Here is a 19896-nt window from a genome sequence, read left to right on the forward strand (position 1 = left end):
GTAGAAGGGGGCGGAGCCAGAACGCCGCTCGTGCCGAGACCCAAGAGAAGGGAGAAGACCCTTCTGCGCAAGCGCGTCTAATCGGGAGATTAGACGCTGAAATTAGACAGCACCATGGAGACGGGGACGCCAGCGCAGGGAAGGTGAGTGAATAACTTCTGTATGGCTCATATTTAATGCACGATGTATATTACAAAGTGCATTAATATGGCCATACAGAAGTGCATAACCCCACTTGCTTTCTCGGGACAACCCCTTTAAGGCAGCAGGAAAGGCAGTCCTAAGCTCTCGCTCACGAGCTGAAGGTTGTGGGTTCAATCCCCGCATGGTTCAGATAGCCGGCTTAAGGTTGACTCATCCTTCCGAGGTCGGTGTACCCAAGGAAGGCAATGGCAAACCACCCCACAAAAACACCCCTAGAAGTCAGTCATGACTCGGTGCTTGCACCAGGGGACTTCACCTTTACCTATACTTTGAACAAATATTACTGATTACACCATTCTTCATCATATCGACTTAATTATGTTGACTTTGTAATGATCAGAACTGAGGCACATCTGAAGAAATATTCGCCTTTTCTTTACTGTAAAGGAAATATTTTATGTTTTCCCTCCCCAAGTTCTTTAGTAAGTGGAACAGTCCGCGCCATGCGGAGTAATAAAACTGAAATGCATAATATGTAATGAGTACATTTACATCAAAAATACAAGTGGCAGCATATCATTTTTCCCAGTTCTTTTATTACAGCCTTTTGTGGCACAATATATACTTTGGGCGAAGTAATTTTTCACATTAGGTGATAAAGTACAGAACTTAAAACACACATCCATCCTACCAGCAGTCTGTGGGCTTAGGGAATAGGTATTGCGGATATTTATGCCCTCCGCTTCCATCCTCTGTATATTAATAACTACACTGTAAATCTAAAACACTAAATATTACCCAGCTGAAATGATTTTAAAGTGCAGGTTGCACCCATTCGGCTTTCTGCAATATGTAGGATTTGACAGTCTGTGAAAAAGCCTTTATATTAACTCCTTGTCCTCCATGACTGATAACTGAAAAACGTGCTCGCGCCATAACACAATGTGACCAAGAATGCAAAAAACTGTGGAGATAAAAAAAAAGAAGAACTGTCAGTCTTTTAATAAAACATGTATCCATGCTATATACACACACTAATATCAGAGCTGCCCAGTTCCAATTAAGGGCGGCTTTAGACGTGCGTTTTTGCCAATGGTTTCAAATTCCCAATGGTTACGTCTTTAATGTATGTAGATGTTACCGGATTCATAAGGCTGGGTTCACACAGGGCGGATTCCCGTCGGAAATCTCGAGGTTTGGCCGCAGCAAAAACCGCGAGATTTCCGCCGGGAGAACCGCCCCGGCCGCTTTCTTTTCCGTTGCGGCCGGCGCTCCCATAGAGGAGAGCGTGGCCGTGACCAAAATAAACAAAAAAGGAAAGGTAAATAGACATGCTGCATCTTCTGAAGCCGCAGCCACAGTTTTAGTCGGACTTACCGCAGCCGATTGGCCGTCCCGTGTGGACGAGATTTCTCAGAAATCTCGTCCACATGGCTGGCTAATCCCGAAATTAGCGGCCGCGAGCGGAGTTGCCGCGGCCAAATGCCGCGCGGCGAAGCCGCGGCAAATCTGCCCTGTGTGAACCCAGCCTTAGTGCTTTCTTGAAAATTATTTTCCAAATAACATTTTTCTTTGTTACATTAATTTTGTGTCAAACTTGACATTTCTTTAGTGACAAATGCTCCAAACCGTACGGACACCAAGTCCATAGACAGTACATGTATGGCTGCTGATGCTACGGCTAGCACAGACTCAAGTTTTTTCGAAGGCTTTGAAATTGGTTTATGGGGTTTTGTGTCCGAAAAAGGACTCTGCTCATTCGTCAGCTGATCATTGTTCCCCTTACATGGTATGATCACAGAGTAAATCCCCACCAGAATCCATATGTGGAGTGCCATGTGGATTTTCACCGTATAATTCATTAATTGCATTGCGGAGTGAACTCCGTGATGAAAAGCCGCAACATTTCTGCAACAAATAGAGCATGCTGCAGATTGCAAAATCTGTAGCATACCTATCTTCCACTGTGGATTTACTCCGCTGCAAGTTAACAGAGGTTAATTACATTGTTGTGCAATTTTGGCTCATATGCGATAGTAATTCGGATGTGTGTGAATTTACCCATGTAGCGGAAAAAATCTGCATGGAAATCTGAGCTTGTCGCAAATGTATTTATTTATGCATTTATATATAGCGCAAACATATTCCGCAGTGCTGCGCACAAATTAATCTGCTCAACAGCATTTTTTGCATCTGGTGTGCGATATATCAATTCTTATGGATTTTTGTTTGTAGAATCCTTATTTACCTTTAGAAATGATGCATCACGTAAGGTTTTTATGCAATTTAGATTTTTTTTCTATTTTTTTCAAAAAGGTTTTTGAGTTTGTGCTCATTTTCTGGTGAATTATTTCTATAAAATTAAATCAGTGACTAAGCTAAACTTTTTATTTGAATGTACCGTATTTTCCGGACTATAAGGCGCACCGGATTATAAGGCGCACCTTCTATGAGCGCCTTATAAGCAATCTTGCTTCATATATAAGGCGCACCGGATTATAAGGCGCAGCACATTAGTGCTGTGCAGGGGCCGGAGAGGCTTCTATCAAGCCTGATAGAAGCCTGTCCGGTCAGATCGCGGTTGCTAGGCAGCCAGGGGCCTTCTGAAAGGCCCTAGGGCTGTCTATGCAGAGCGCCTAGCAAGTCGTGCGCTAGATGGGCACTCTGCATAGACAGCCCTGGGGCCTTTCAGGAGGTCCCCGGCCGCCTAGCAACCACACAGCGTCCCACGATCTCATCGTGGGACGCTGTACGGGCCCCCTGAACATCGGTTGCCGGCTGTGCTTACAGCGGGCACCCGGCGGCAGCAGTTCTGATGAGCCGCGCCGCTCGTTAGGACTGTTAACACTTTAAATACCGCTGTCAGAGTGGTATTTAAAGTGTTAACAGTTCTGACAAGCGGCGCGGCTCGTCGGAACTGCTGCCGCCGGGTGCCCGCTGTAAGAACAGCCGGCACCCGACGTTGTATGGAGCAGGATCCACCCGCGATCCCGCTCCATACTACTACTTGTTTGACTTGCGAACGGGCTCCCGGAACGGAACCTGTTCGCAAGTCGGGGAGCACCTGGACTGTCGGGTTCATATATAAGGCGCACCGGATTATAAGGCGCACTTTCTATTTCTGAGAAATTCTCAGCATTTTATGTGCGCCTTATAGTCCGGAAAATACGGTAATACACAGTGGATGAAGTTCTAAATATGGTCACTAGATGGCAGAACAATGCAGTTGAGCAGGAAGATTACAGACATGAGCCTATCTGTACTGCTGTTTAGTGTTTGTTGTAATCTGCATGAAGCACTTCTCTTCATTCTGACCTCAGAATCTCTGTATTTTGGGAGTTTCATTCACAAATGCATTACCAGAAAAACATTATTGAGTTCTGAGTGTTATTTTTTTCTTGTATTTAAAACCAGACAATACTTGTCAATACTGTATTATTGTCCATGTAAGGCTAGGTTCACACAGGGCGGATTTGCCGCTGAAATTCCGTCCGGAATTTCCCCGCGGCAAATCCGCCTGTGGCCGCTAATCCCGGGATTGGCCAGCCATGTGGACGAGATTTCTCAGAAATCTCGTCCACACGGGACGGCAAATCCGCCACAGCAAAGCCGGCAGAAGCAGGCACTGCGGCGTGAATTAGCCGGCCGCAGCATGCTGATTCTTTTTCTTCCTCCGCTGCGGCCACGCTGTCATCTATGGGAGCGCTGGCCGCAGCGGAAGAGAGAGCGGCCGGGCTAGCCGCGGGTTTTGAAGCAGCACTTCTCCCGGCGGAAATCTCGCGGTTTTTCGTTACAGCCAAACCGCGAAATTTCCGCCGGTAATCCGGAGTGTGAGAACCCAGGCTAATAGTGCTATGTATCTCAGAAATGTGACGTGGCAGAGAATCTGATTCTTTCACTGAATTCAGCACCCCAAAATTAGTTGGATCAACATGTTTCCAAACCAAATACAGAAACATTTTTTTGATTTGTTGACCAGTGTTGTCCTTTACATTGGGCTCTGCTCCCATTGGGGCTCACAATCTATAATCGCCTATCAGTATATTTTTGGAATGTGGTACCCGGAGGATTTTTAGATCCCCACTATAGTCATTGTTGTGTGGAATTGCAGTGAATATTGACCCCGGATTTCAGTGATTCCTTACTACAGTTGTTATTGGGATGTTCCTAACGTGCTAACGGGAATATTTGAATAATACGTCTGCAACATATTTACATTTTTCTACCTAGTCAACAGACTACAGGCTGCAACTAAACAGAGCAAGATTGGTACTAAAACACTATATTGTCCAATAAGGGTCTGGCAGTGCCTTACTCCCCTCTCCCCATTCAGGACACATGCACGCTTTGGCGAGCATGCATGCTTATGGAGGGGTCTTGAGTGATAGCTGTTGACCGAATGCACTTTTGGCTGACGGCTATCTAATGTGTTTGGCCAGCCATACCCCAGTAGATCTGCACTTCCTTGTGGCTGCCAAAGGGCTTATTCACACTGCGAGAATCTTGTGTGGGTTTTGTGCGTTGCGAGACACACAAAACTCTCACGAATATGAACTCCATTCTTTTGAATGGACTGATTCACATGAGCGATTTCTTCCTGCGAAGATAAAAAACATGCTCTATAGAGATGAGCGAATGTACTCGGTAAAGCACTACTCGTCCGAGTAATGTGCTTTATCCGAGTACCTCCCTGCTCGTCCTGAAAGATTCGGGGCGCTCTGCTGCTGACAGGTGAGTCGCAGCGGGGAGCGGGGCAGAGCAGGCGGGAGAGAAGGAGAGAGAGATCTCCCCTCCGTTCCTCCCCGCTCTCCCCTGCAGCTCTCCGCTCCGCGGCGCTCCCCGAATCTTTCAGGACGAGCGGGGAGATACTCGGATAAAGCACATTACTCGGACGAGTAGTGCTTTACCGAGTACGTTCGCTCATCTCTAATGCTCTATCTTTGGTCATTACCGCCACACGGGCTCTTAAAACACAATGGATGGCACTTGCCATGCTCTGATGCGCATGAAACACACCCCTGAGGATCGCAATTTCACAGAAGTGATGCGAGTTGTTTTTTAATTAAAAGCGCCTCATATCGGTGTGAAAAACGCACGCTGGCAAGTGTGATATCGGGCCAAGTTTCTCAGCCCAGTATTGCGCTCGCCCAAGTAAATGTAGCCCAAGCCGGGTTTGAACACAATACTTTTAAGTCTTAGTTATTTGCATCCAAATCTTGGTGCCGTTACTCACCGCAGAAGCCGTCCAACTACTGTAGTTATGAGGACTGTAATGTTCTGTGGGTATTGACGTTGCATCTGCTAGAGCAGCAATGAGGTAAAAAACAAATGCACTTAAATTAAAGCACAGGCCCTGCGATTAGAAGAAAAAAAGAGTGGATGAGTTGTGACTGCATTACATACATTTTTATATAAAATACATCAAAATGGCATTTTAAAAAGGAACGCGAAGTGAAGAGTGCAGGATAAAAACAGAATGCAAGCATTTGAATATTTGCCAGTCTTTGGGGACTTTTACAAGCCCCTGAAACAAACAACATGGGCAAAATTTGGCAAAAAAATAAGGAATCTTCCATACTTTGGTTTTCTCTTTGACTTGAATGCTGCATCATAAAGAGGAGGGACTGTTTTTCTGGTCGATTTTGGTGTTAATTACAGTGAAAACAATTTAATAAATGCTCAGAGCTTTTCTTAGTAAGTTAAAGGAAGTCTGGCTGGGTGTGGAGTTCCTCCCACCAGCCAATCCCCACAGGTCTGCTGAATATATATACATAAGCCCCTCTAAAAGAGGAGGCTGGTATCCCTTCTCTCTAGGGTTTGTTTGTCCAGCATGCCTGTATATGTGTTAGGTGTACGAACGGTGTCTTGTCCAGTGTCTGTGCAGGTGGCCAGACATCAGGTGTTGATAGTCCTGTTCTGTGGTTGTTCTGTCTTGCATGCTAGCCCTAGTGAGTTGGAGTGTGAACTGTGTCCTGTGCTGCTGGATCATGTATCATCTCTAGGCTGGTGTGGCCCTTAGGTCCCAGCGCAGGGCCACCTTTATCGAGGTGATCGCTCTGCTTGCAGGCAGGGTTGTGGTTGATGTGGTCTCATTAGAGTAAGGACCGCAAGACAGGAGGACCCTTGAAGCTGGACTCACGGCTTAAGGACACTGTTCACACCAGGTGTCTGCATACCTACAAGCAGACACTGAACAAGACATTGTTCACACCAGGTGTCTGCACACCTACAGACACTGAACAAGACATTGTTCACACCAGGTGTCTGCATACCTACAAGCAGACACTGAATAAGACATTGTTCACACCAGGTGTCTGCACACCTACAAGCAGACACTGAACAAGACCATGTTCACACCAGGTGTCTGCACACCTACAAGCAGACACTGAACAAGACCATGTTCACACCAGGTGTCTGCACACCTACAAGCAGACACTGAACAAGACCATGTTCACACCAGGTGTCTGCACACCTACAAGCAGACACTGAACAAGACCATGTTCACACCAGGTGTCTGCACACCTACAGACACTCACTGAACAAGACCATGTTCACACCAGGTGTCTGCACACCTACAGACACTGAACAAGACCATGTTCACACCAGGTGTCTGCACACCTACAGACACTGAACAAGACATTGTTCACACCAGGTGTCTGCACACCTACAGACACTGAACAAGACATTGTTCACACCAGGTGTCTGCACACCTACAGACACTGAACAAGACATTGTTCACACCAGGTGTCTGCACACCTACAGACACTGAACAAGACATTGTTCACACCAGGTGTCTGCACACCTACAGACACTGAACAAGACATTGTTCACACCAGGTGTCTGCATACCTACAGACAGACACTGAACAAGACATTGTTCACACCAGGTGTCTGCATATCTACAGACACACTGAATTCCCACCCAGGACCTCAGGCTTGCATATAAACACCAAAACAGACATAGTTTAACCCTTTCCAATCCAATTTGTATCCTGGTTTTCCTAGGGGGCTTACTCTTTTTCTGCTGCTATACAATAGCGCTATATGCTGGCTAAAGCCAGTACTGCATGAGGTGACATGTTGGATAGGCTCCGACAGCAGAGAGGCTGGCAATATACAGTAAAAGAACCCCGACGGACGTCTTCCAACATCGGAGCTGTACATCCTTAAATCATAATGTCTTCAGACGTCAGACAGTGGATTGGAAAGGGTTAACTGGGCTGGTGTTTATATATTCAGACACATGGTGATTGGTTAGCTGGAGAAATCAACACCAAATCAGCCACCACTGCAGCAGTGTGCTCCTGGAAGTACATAGTACTACAGATCTCAAGAGCACAACATGACACTAAGTATATCCTCTACCTCACATGCAGATTTAAAGAGGTTGTCCAACTCTATACTAATAATGACCTATCTGTTTTTTAAGCCATAACTGGGAGTGGGTCCAAAATGCAGTACTTAAGAGATGCAAATCTTTTTCATGATACTTTTTTCCTGTATTTCCTGGTTTTGGCTTACAAATGCTAGTACAAAATACTAATGCGAATATTCTTGTGAAATAGGCCTTATACTCTGACATACAGATACAAGTGTGTGGTATGCAAATCTAACAGAAAGGTGAAATTCATCATCAAAGTTCACATTTCTTCTAAATTAATGACTGCCTGGCTTCTATCTAAATTCAGACTTTCTGTGTAGGTGGGGAGAGCTTAGAGAGTGAATTATTAAATATAATGCATCAAATGACTCATGGCCTAAAGTGCCACAGCTAATCCTTCTATACAAGAGAGATGAGATTTATGTGCAGGATGTTTCAGAAAATCCCACTCGATAACCTTCCACCACATCTTGATTTGATGTTGTCTTACCAGGACAATAACAATAAATACATTTACATGTTGAAAACATGCTTAGGTTATGTTGATAGATTTCTGTTCTGTTACAAATATGTTCTGTATTTTTATGTGAAATTGCTACAATTCCCACAACAATCTGATTCAGCATTGTAGAACATAAATGAGAACGACGGTAAAACTAAGTGCAAAGTTTATAAAACGGAAGTTTCATATGTATGTAAATGATACTGTAGGTTATAAAAACTCCAGGTAAGGGAAAGAGCGTGCACATAGGTCTTTCCTCATCATTCTATAGCGGCACAGAACAGACATCTGGTCCCCAGACTCCGTTCTAGAACCAGTGCACCTAGAATGATGAAACAAACACTGGTATAATTACTGCTGATACAGTAAGAACCCTTCTGCACGAATCACGCCTATTATTCTGGCAGGTGAAGGACATTTCTCACCTGTACAGCCAACTTTATATATTTTTTTCTTTTTAGTCCCTGACTTCCCCTATGTGACACACCATGGGGGCGGGGGGTCTGTGATGCCAAGTACATCTCATGCCATGAGGTTGTCCCTACAAAAGACAGAACTTACTTCGTAGTTGAGATCCAAGTGGGAAGACCCCCCCATCAATCTTAGAGACACATTTAGGAATTAGGCCCGCAGAGGATAGGTAAAGTCAATTTATTCAGGGTGCATATAAAAATATGGGAGGGAGCCTTCTTTATCAAGCACATACAAGAAAGATAATGAACGAATACAGGGAATATATACACATACATACATACATACACACATATATACATACACATACACAGTAAAAGATTCTCTCAATTTACATCCATCTGTATTGGTGTCAATAGAGGAGGTGCGGCTTGATGTTCCCGCCTTAGCCAAATCGCACATACACCTCCGTCCACCAGAAGTCCCTGTGTGAGCCACGTGTCTGAAGCCCATGCATTTGCCTCCAAATACCAAAACGGGGAATTTTGGGAGTCTGCAGAGTTGTGTTTCAACTGCTGAAAAGGATGTGCTGCAGCACAAGAAAATCCCTTGAGGCGAACTCTCTAGATTGAGATTATTGGTAATGTTTTGGATTTTCCGAATAAACACTTCGACAGTGACACCTCACCGCCTAAACAAAGTACTGGAGAGAATCTAATTCAAGTGGGACACTATGGGGAATCCAGCATTTCCTTTTTTTGGATCCCTTCTCTTTCCCTCTCCTCCTGTTATACCTTGAACTGTCCAACACATACACTTATCGCCTATTAGGCCAACCTACTCTTTTTGGAGTTTAGTACACTAATCTTATATCCCACGTTTCTGTTGTATGTGCCTGGTATATTCCTATTTTATGTATCTTACCTCACATTGTTTTATTTATTAGTTGTAATTCTATTTTATCTTTATATATTGATTTCACCCATCCACTTACAGTCCCTCACTTTTATATTTGTATGTACCCGCCTCTTTCCTGTTACTATTTTCATTAATAAGCTTACATATATTTAGGGATTTTATCATATCATTTATTTTATTACATTTGAGCCAAATTCACTTATAATACTCTGATTATGTAATCGATTTTATATATTTTTCATGACTGTAATAAGCTGTTTTGAGATTACACCAGTTGCTGGAGCACAACATTTTTCGAGAGTTGGAACACAACTCCACACACTCCCAGAAGTGTACATACTGGTCCCAGTATTTGGAGTGCAAATTAATGTGCTTCAGACCTTCACCCCTGCAAAAGTAAGTGCACCCCTATGTAATGTAACTTCCCGGTGTCGTATAAGGGTGAAATTTGGCACACGCATTCTCTAGGTCCTAAATAGGAAAAGTAAGGGGGTCACAACTCGATTATTCAATGCTAATTACAAAAGTAAGTGCACCCCTATGTAACGTAACTTTTGTACAAGCGTGAAATTTGGCGCAAGCATTTTTTAGGTCCTAAATGAGGAGAGTGGGAGGGGTGGCACATTCTGCAGAGGGACATCGGTACATGCAGCCTGAGGAGAATCTACCGCTCCTCTATATGTATACATATTTTATTCCTCAGTTACTCTAAAGTAACCTTGAACTCATAAAATTTTCCCTGCGAAACAACACGTAAACAGCTGTATCAAATTAACTTGGGCGAAGCTGGGTATATCAGCTAGCTCTGTATATGTGTTCCATTGTCATTCTGATGTTTGTGTATCAGCCCGGAATTACACCATTGTATCTCCCTGCCAATGGGATGCCTGCAGGGCTTCACTACTGCTACTTCCTGACCAGCAGCTGTCTGCACTTGTGTGGGCATTCAGAGGAATTTGCAATATGGCTGCAGGGCTGATTTTGCATTTTGACAGCTGACCAGTCAAAGTGAATTGCTTGCTCCTTGCACCCATTATCTGTTGTCACTATATATTCAAATGTATTATTTCTTTACAGATGTAGAGCCATTCCAGTAAATCTGCTGTAGAAAAATGCATAACTCTAGGCCATGCAATAGTTGTGAATAACCACTTCCAGATAATTTGCTTACAGATTTGTTTAACATGTGCCTAAATGAGACTGAGGCTCCATAGGAGGAGGTTTATTTCCATTTGGAAAAGGAAGAAATTCAAAACCTATATTATGCATAAAATGTATTCAGCCATTATCAGATAACTGACTTTCCTCAGACATCTGCAGAGATTGAGATTTAGAGATGAAAGGGCAAATGAACAGATTTTCTTCCTGGCTCAAGTCTTAAATAATGGGTCCCCCTAGCAGACATAAAGCTCCTCTTCCAAGCAACAAGAAATGTAGAAATACCTTGTCTTCATCCTCAGAATAAGGCTGCATTCCCACGAACGTATATTGGCTTGGTTTTCACGCCGAGCCATTATACGTCGTCCTCATCTGCAGAGGGGGGATGGAAAAGCCAGGAGCAGGAACTGAGCTCCCGCCCCCTCTCTGCCTCCTCTCCACCCCTCTGCACTATTTGCAATGAAAGGAGGCAGGACAGGGCGGGGCTAAGTTTCCCGCATTAGCCCCGCCCCATTCTGCCTCTCCCCATTGCAAATAATGCAGAGGGGCAGAGAGGAGGCAGAGAGGGGGCGGGAGCTCAGTTCCTGCTCCTGGCTCTTCCATCCTCCCCCCCTGCAGATGAGGACGACGTATATCGGCTCGGCGTGAAAACCGAGCCAATATACATTCGTGGGAATGCAGCCTTAGGTGTATCTGATGGGGAAATTGAGATCTCAGACTCAGAGGTGCCGATCTCTGAGGATCACTTTTTATTCATGAAACAATGTGGCAAAGCTCATCGAAGTAGTAAAAAGGATTGCAGCATCCAAAAAACAATGAAAGCTCAACACAAGACAAGGAAAGTTTGTTTTGTTTAATTTCCTGAGTACTACCTGGACATCCTGTTCTAACCCCTTAATGACGGGCGTATTTTAGACCCTAATGACCAATTAATTTTTTTCAGTTTACTAGATACATAACTTTTGAACTTTTTATTGCCATAGCCATATGAGAACGTGTTTTTTGTGGGACAAGTTGTATTTTTTAATGGCATCACTTTTAGGTATATGCGATGTATTATAGAACTTTTATTATTTTTTTGTGAGACAAGGTATGTAAAATTAACTACACACATTGACAAAAAAAAAAATCAAGCTCCTAAAGGAGTTGTTGGAATCGAATGAAACTTTATATGTGTGATTGTAATGTTGATATAAGTAAGTGACTACAATATCAGAGCAACAAGGGAATTTATTGCAGAAAACTGACCCTTTGAAGGGAGGCTCTAGTAACCTGTTGTACCGCCTCTAGCTTGGATACAAGATGTGATACGGGGGATGCATGGAGGCTCTAGTACCCTGTTGTATCGCCTCTAGCTTGGATACAAGATGTGATACGGGCTGGCATGGAGGCTCTAGTGCCCTGTTGTACCGCCTCTAGCTTGGATACAAGATGTGATACGGGTGGGCATGGAGGCTCTAGTACCCTGTTGTACTGCCTCTAGCTTGGATACAAGATGTGATATGGGGGATGCATGGAGGCTGTAGTACCCTGTTGTACCGCCTCTAGCTTGGATGCAAGATGTGATATAGGCATATAGGTTTCGTATGGTATCCTGCAGCATATTGCTCCACATATTTTAATAGCAATAAATGTGGTATTGTTGTGGGGGCTTCCTGTGACCCCCTTGCTGTGTGCAACCAAATATTATCCAGCTGGGAAATGCCTCTCAGAAGCCCTGCCATGAGAGGAACACATGTGGCTGCAGGATGTTCTGAACATATCGCTGAGCTGTCATTGTTCCTCATATCACTACTAGGGGTGACCCATTGTCATATGCGATGGCCCCCCAGACCATCACACCAGCAGTGGGGGCAGTGTGCCGCTCTATAGCAAAGGCAGGATTGAGGGAGCCACCTCTAGGTTTTGAAGAAACGAACTCGGCCATCATCAGTGCCCAAACTAAACCTGAATTCATTGCTGAAGACAACTTTGTTCCTCTTTGTAGCAGTCCAGTTTAGTCGTTCATGACACCACTGCAAATGGAGGCGATGGTGGGTGTCAGAGGCAGTATACATAATGGGAAGACCAAATGTCCTTCAGCCAAGCTCCTGGAAATAGTTCCAACAGACACAGGGGTCTGTAACGATGGTGCCCCCTGTCTCTGGATGGTGGACAACAAAACAGTTGGAGCGGCTTGTGCTTGTTGGATAATCAGACAATCCTCTCTACAATGTTCTCTTGTTGTATAACATTGTAGGGTGATTGTAATCCTGTCAAATGGCTTACTAAATCCTGTGTTGGTTCTCCCTAGGATGCATCCTGATACCAAGGCTAATGACATAACAATGAACTTATTGTCGTACTGCTTGGCTTTGTCAGTAACAATCAAAGTATTAAAAGGGGTTATCAGGCGGGTAAATTAAAAAAAAAAGTATGCAAATGGGAGATGGTACAATGCCTCGGCAGCACCACCTATAAAAAGGTACAATTGATTTCCTACAAGTCAATATCTGATTTTTTTTAACAGGTCTTGTAACATAGTATGTAAGACAATGTCCATCTAGTTCAGCCTGTTTAACCGCCTTGTTGATCCAGAGGAAGGCAAAAAAAACGCAAGAGGCAGAAGCCAATTAGCTCTTTTGGGGGAAAAATTCCTTTCTGCCCACTAATGGCAGTCAGACTAATCCCTGGATCAACCTCTAATAGTTCCTACCTGCCTGTAGGACCCGGATCAACAACCTGCTGGCGACTTAAAAATTATATCCTGTAATATCATAGCGCTCTAGCAAGACATGTAGTCCCCTCTTATACTCCTCTATGGATTTTGCCATCACCACATCCATCTTACAGTAAAGAACCCTTTTCTGTGTTGGCAATGAAACCTGCTTTCTTCTAGATGTAGCAGATGCCCTCTTGTTACCGTCGCTGTCCTGGGTATAAACAGATCATGGGAGAGATCCTTGTATTGTCCCCTCATGTATTTATACATAGTTATTTGGTCGCCCCTTAGTCGTCTTTTTTCCAGGGTAAATAATCCCAATTTTGATAGCCTCTCCAGGTATTTCAGTCCTCCCATTCCATCTGTTAGTTTAGTTGCCCTTCTTTGGACCCCCTCCAGCACTGTAACATCTTTCCTGATCCCCGGTGACCAGAACTGTACACAGTATTCCATGTGAGGCCTGACAAGTGCCTTATATAATGGAAGGATAATGTTCTCGTCCCTCACCCCTATACCTCTTTTAATGCACCCCAAGACTTTATTAGCTTTTGCAGCAGCTGACTGGCATTGGCTACTCCAGTTTAATTTACAATCCACTAGTACCCCCAGGTCTTTTTCCATATCACTTTTCCCTGGCAGTACCCCATTTAGTGTATATTGGTGACATCCGTTTCTCCTGCCCATGTGCATAACCTTACATTAATCAACACTGAACTTCATTTGCCATTTTTGTGCCCAAGCCCCCAGCTTATCTAGGTCCGTTTGTAGCCGTACATTGTCCTCCGTTGTATTGATTATATTGTATAATTTTGTGTCATCTGCAAATATTGATATTTTGCTGTGCAGCCCCTCTATCAGGTCGTTGATAAATATATTAAACAGAATGGGGCCTAATACTGAACCTTGTGGCACCCCGCTAGCGACGGTGGCCCAATCAGAGCACGAACCATTTATTATCACCCTCTGCTTTCTATCTCTGAGCCAGTTCTTTACCCAGATACACACGTTTTCACCCAATCCGAGCTGTCTCATTTTATATATGAGCCTATTATGGCCCAGTGTCAAATGCTTTAGAGAAGTCCAGATACACCAGATCAATAGACTCTACCAGGTCCAGCCTAGAACTTACATAGTAAGTTTCTGACTGGCTGAGAAGCTTATGACTTGGGTTGAGAGGGGTATAGTTTCTCCTACTAGCCATGAGGAAACTGAGAAGGCCGTGCAGTGCTCCCCTGGGAAATTTGACATGCAAATGGAAGATATTGCAATGCCTCAGCAGTGCCACCTATTAGAAGGTAGCTTTCCTACAAGTCAATGTACAACCTTTTAAAAGTTGGCCTTGTAAAAGGATTGGGAATATAAGCCAAAACTAGAGCCTTCCCCAGATGGAAAAGATAACCATGTACAGACAGACCATTTCGGGGTTCTTGCAGTGTACAGTAGGTTTCTGGCTGATTGGGTGGAAGGCCTACCACGTGGAACAGTACAGTACATTGTACACTGTGGCTGCTGTTGCATGTCCCTGCCACTCCGGTCTCCTAATCTCTACTCACTTCCAGGTTGAGCAGGCATGTACCAGTCTTAGTGCATGACTGCTGCAACCAATTAGTGGTCTCAAAGTGGTACTGTCAGTCACTTAGACAGGCACATGCCTGCTTGACCTGAAGATGAAGAGACCGAAGGGACCAAGCGATGGAGGCACGCAATGGGTGAGTATACTTTGGTTTATTATTTTCGACTTTGTCACTATGTTTCGTTGTTGTTTTTATAAATGTACCCACCAGACAAACTCTTTAAATACAGCCAACTGTCCCTTATCTTCTATGGGGAAATCTCCAATTCAGCTGGATGAACCAGGGTCATGGGAACCCTGTTCTCCCAATGGGTGGTGGGCAACAGGTGAGACCTGCACCCATCGGGTATTTACAGTTGCAAGAAAAAGCAAGTGAACCCTTTGGAATTACCTGAATTTCTGCATTGATTACTAATAAAATGTGCTCTTGTATCTAAGTCACAATTCTAGACAAACGCAATCTAACCAAACTAATGAAACACAGTTATAGTGTTCATGTCTTTGATTGAGAACATTTATTAAATGTCCACAGTGTAGGAAGATAAAGTAAGTGAACCCTTGAATTGAATAACCTGTCGATCCCTCAATAGCAGCAATCACCTCTACCAAATGTTTCCTGTAGCTGTAAATAGCAGACAAGAAAAAGAAAACTACATTTCAGAGGGGTAAATGTGGCGCAACCTTCAGACATAAATTACCAAACTTGGGTACTTGCCAACAGGATCTCAATGTATTAATAAAACGCATGTGAATGCATTTCAAGGTACATAGACTTCTTCCTCCCTAGGGACATACATCTGGATAGCTGACGGCTTCAGATCATGCCACAGCGTCTCGATAGGGTTAAGGTTAGGATTCTGACTTGGCAATTCCAAAGCACAAATCATCTTTTCCAACAATTGATTTACTTGTGTGCTTTGGGTCATCATTGTCTTGTTGCATCACCCAACGTCTTTTCAGCCTGAGGTCATAGACTGCTACCCTTACATTCTCCTGTAAAATGTTTTGCTACATCTTAGAATTCATTGTTCCCTCAAAGGTCATAAAGACTCCAGACACTGAGGTAACAAAGCAGCTCCAAACTGAAATGCTCCCTCCATTCTACTTCACAGGGTAAGGTTTTGGTGTGTAGTGTGCTTTTCCCTTCAAACATATTAGTGTTGTGCATTTGTTCTAAAAACAAATTCCACTTTTGTCTCATCTGTCCATAAAACATATTGAAAAAATGGGATCGACAAGGCAACTGTTAGGTGATTTCACAACTGACTTAGTGATCATATTAAGAGAGTGCCCATAAATGGCTGCACATCCAATCCGAAGAATGTCTTAAATGGGATGCCACAAGATTTTTTCCTGGGCCCAGTGTTGTTCAAGGGAATAGAGCGTAAACTGATCAAATTTGCTAACAACACAAAGCTAGGAGGGATGGCTAACACTGATTCAAAAAGATCTAGACAAGCTTGAACAGTGGTCTGCAACAAACAGAATGGTATTTAACAGGGAGATATGCAAAGTCCTACATCTGGGCAAGAAAAATGAAAAAAAGCACAGGGTGTGAGTAATTGAGCTAAGTAGCAGCACATGTGAAAAAGACCTGGGTATACTAATAGATCATAGACTGAACATGAGTCAACAATGTGATGCAGCAGCAAAAAAGGCAAACACAATTCTGGGATGTATTAAGTGAGGAATAGAGTCTGGATAACATGAAGTAATTACCCCCTCTACTCTTCCTTGGTCAGACCTTATCTGGAATACTGTGTACAGTTTGGGCACCCCAATTTAAAAAAGACATGGCAAACTGAAGAAATTTCAGAGAATAGCTACCGGGATGGTGAGCGGTCTTCAAGCTGTGTCATATGAGAAATGGTTAAAGGATTCATGAATGTTTAGCTTGTAAAAAAGAAGACTGAGAGGAGACTTAATAGTGGTCTACAAATATCTGATCTGAGGGATCAGCCCGATTTCTCATTTGCACAAGGAAAGACTAGAAGCAATGGGATGCAACTGAAAGGGAGGAGACACAGATTAGATATTAGACAGTGAGGGGAACCAGTAAGTGGAACAGGTTACCATGGGAGGTGATGAGTTCTCCTTCAATGGAAGTGTTCAAACAGAGGCTGGACAAATATCTGTCTGGGATGATTTAGTAAATCCTGCATTGAGCAGGGGGTTGGACCCGATGACCCTGAAGGTCTCTTCCAACTCTATCATTCTATGATTTTTCTATGATAATTTTTGCGGAAGCATTGTAAAACATCCAGGTGGTCTCAGGCAAGCTTGAGGCGAACTACAATGGTTTTTTTGGACAAGAGTGATTATCCTCTATGAACACCATTCATGCTGATTTTTCTAACAGTGGGAACAATGAACAAAGCGTTTTCTAGTTTGTAGAGTGTTCTGTAGATCTTTTGCTGTTACCCTTGCTTCTTTCTTACCTCTTTCAGGATTGTTTGTTGTGTTCCTGGAGTGATCTTAAAAGGACGTCCACTACTAGATAGATTAGCAACTCTCCTGAATTCTATTTGTAGATAATTTGTCTAATTATGGATTGAAGTACAACCAGGACTTTAGCAATGCTTTTGTAGCCTTTTCAAGCTTCCCATCTCTAGAACGCGCCTTCTGAAGGTTGTTTGCTTTGAAGCATGATGCACACCAGGGGTTGGCTGTAAATTTTAAGTTGGGGGGCAGGCATGCATCACTGGCCAATGAGAAGCGGCCCATCCATAACCTGCTTACTCCGCCTTTCATAATATAAATACAGAACCAAAACCAATATAACTACAAGACCAGTACTAAGATCATGACATAAATAGAGCACATATACACCAAGCTTATAACAAATATAGCAGCAGAACCAAGCTCAGTAAATAGATACAGCATCATAACCAAGCTCATAACATAAAGACAGCACTAGAACTAAGCTCATAACATAAATACTGTACCAGAACCAAGCTTAGTGCACAGATATGGAAAGAGAACCAGTCTTGCTACATAGATATGGTAACTTGCGGCTGCAATCACTCATCTGTCATTCAGTTTTTCAATTTACACTTGTTAAAGGGGTTATCCCACCAACCACTGGGACCCCCACTAATCCTGAGATAGATAGACAGACAAACATGCATATTGTTGTTGTTGTTAGCCATTTAGTCGTTCATGACCCTTGGTGACACTAAAGGCAAGCTCTTCTTTTGCCACTGATCTGTCCAAGCATTATAGATTTTTCGAGCAACTCTGCTTGTATTACATGGCCAAAATACGGGAGCCTGAATCTGGTCATCTTCCCTATCCAGTGATTATATGATTCAGGACTTCTCTGTTTGTTACTCTCGTCGTCCAGAGCATGCACAGCAGCTTTCTCCAGCACCACAGCTCAAATGCATCAATCCTCCTCCTGTCAGCTTTTTCCGCAGTCCAGCTTTCACATCCATACCTGGCTATGGGGAAAACAGTGGTTTGCACTATCCTTCATTGAGTTGCTCTGCTTATATCCCTATTTTTCCAGATTTTGTCCATGTTTAGCATTGCGCTTCACCACAATGCTATCCTACATTTTATCTCTGGCATAGATTCTCTGGCCTGGTCAATTTTTGAGCCAAGGAAGATGAAGTCTCGCACGCATTCTATGACCTCATTGTCGATTTTGATTTGAATTTGGCCATTTTTTACAGTTGTCATAATTTTAGTCTTCTTTAAATTCAGGCAGAGTCCCATTTTTTCACTTTCAGTTTTAATATTACTTATCAGCTGCTTCAGACTGGCTTCTGTTTCTGCAAGCAGAGTTGTGTCATCCGCATAACTGAAATTGTTGATGTTTCTGCCACCTATTCTCACCAGGTTTTCCAATTTGTCTAAGTCCATTTTCCGCATGATCACTTCCACATAAAGGTTAAACAAGAAGGGTGAGAGGATGCTGCCCTGTCGGACACCTTTACTGATCCCAAACTAATCTGTGTTCCAATACTGTGTTCTCACAGTGGCTTTTTGATCTAGATGTGCCGATATGCCCAGCTCTAGTAGAGTGCGCCATAGCTTGTCATGGTCGAGGCAGTCAAAGTCCTTGATGTAGTCGATGAAGCACATGTAGATATTCTTTTGGTATTCTCAAGCTTTTTCCATGGTTCATCGCAGGTTTACAATATGGTCGCTGGTGCTGCGTCCTCGCCGGAATCCTGCCTGCACATCAGGGAGTGCGCTTCAACTACTGATCTCAGTCTTTCCTGTATAATTAGTCAGCACGGGCTGACTATTGTCGAAAATCACTGAATACAATATATATATATATATATATATATATATATATATATATATATGACAAATCTGTTCACAGAATGGCCTGTCCAAAGGCATTCAGGCTCTCAGGCACTAGGTAAATGAGAGAACACCTGTGGATGTTGCAGGAAGTGAGATAAAAGTATCAGTTCCTGCCACACTCAAGGGGAAGTTGGCTGAAAGCCAAAGTGAGAGGCTGTGGTAGCAGCATCAGGAACTAGAAGCCTGAGCTCCCGTGAGAACCAGACTAGGGCCCATCACGTGTTTGACAGAGGAGGACGTCCTCTAGACACCCTGGGTGGGGAATAGTGACAGGGACTCTGTAGGTTGGGAACCCTGAAATCGTGTTATGTTCCAGTATGTGTTTGCTGTGTGTGAAATAAAACTGGTGGAAGCCAGAATTTGAAGTAATCTGGTGGTCCTGAGCCTTTATGTATGTGGTGCCAAGATGGCGATCTGAGAGAGCAAATAGGTGGCCACTATATATATATATTTTTCCTCAGTATTATAAGTCAACTCAATTTTTTTACAGGTGAAAGCTAGACCACCGCAGCAAATATTAGCATCTCAAACCTAGTGAGATGAGATGAGTGTACCACTCAGAACAACATTATATGTATGGTTCTTTGCTTGCTTTGTCCAGGGACTGCAAAGCATCGCACAGGTACGACTAGTCAAAGGCAAAGCAAAGCAGTGGGGGAAACATCTGTGGCCTTGACTGAGGCTGCAATGCAAAGTCAGAATACCAGGCCAGGCAGCTGAAAATATTTGCTGAGGGACTAGCCTGGGTGCACATACCCTCTTCAGGCTTCATCTCTAATTCTCAATTTTCCC

The 19896-nt window shown here is 43.6% G+C and overlaps 1 protein-coding gene across 2 annotated transcripts in view; it reads right to left on the reverse strand.

Annotated features, from left to right (window-relative positions):
• Positions 1-720: 720 nt before the first annotated feature.
• The window catches only part of CMTM8 (CKLF like MARVEL transmembrane domain containing 8), a 67098-nt gene continuing 47922 nt past the window's right edge, over positions 721-19896 (reverse strand). For both annotated transcript variants that reach the window (XM_066584487.1, XM_066584486.1), the window contains 2 exons: positions 5378-5497; positions 721-1108 (listed from right to left, as the gene is read on the reverse strand). In XM_066584487.1, the coding sequence (XP_066440584.1) occupies positions 1031-1108; positions 5378-5497 (198 nt within the window). In that variant the 3' untranslated portion in view covers positions 721-1030. The remainder of the gene's footprint in view (positions 1109-5377; positions 5498-19896) is intronic.

Source organism: Eleutherodactylus coqui, chromosome 12 (genome assembly GCF_035609145.1).
Source record: "Eleutherodactylus coqui strain aEleCoq1 chromosome 12, aEleCoq1.hap1, whole genome shotgun sequence".
Taxonomy (NCBI): Eukaryota; Metazoa; Chordata; class Amphibia; order Anura; family Eleutherodactylidae; genus Eleutherodactylus; species Eleutherodactylus coqui.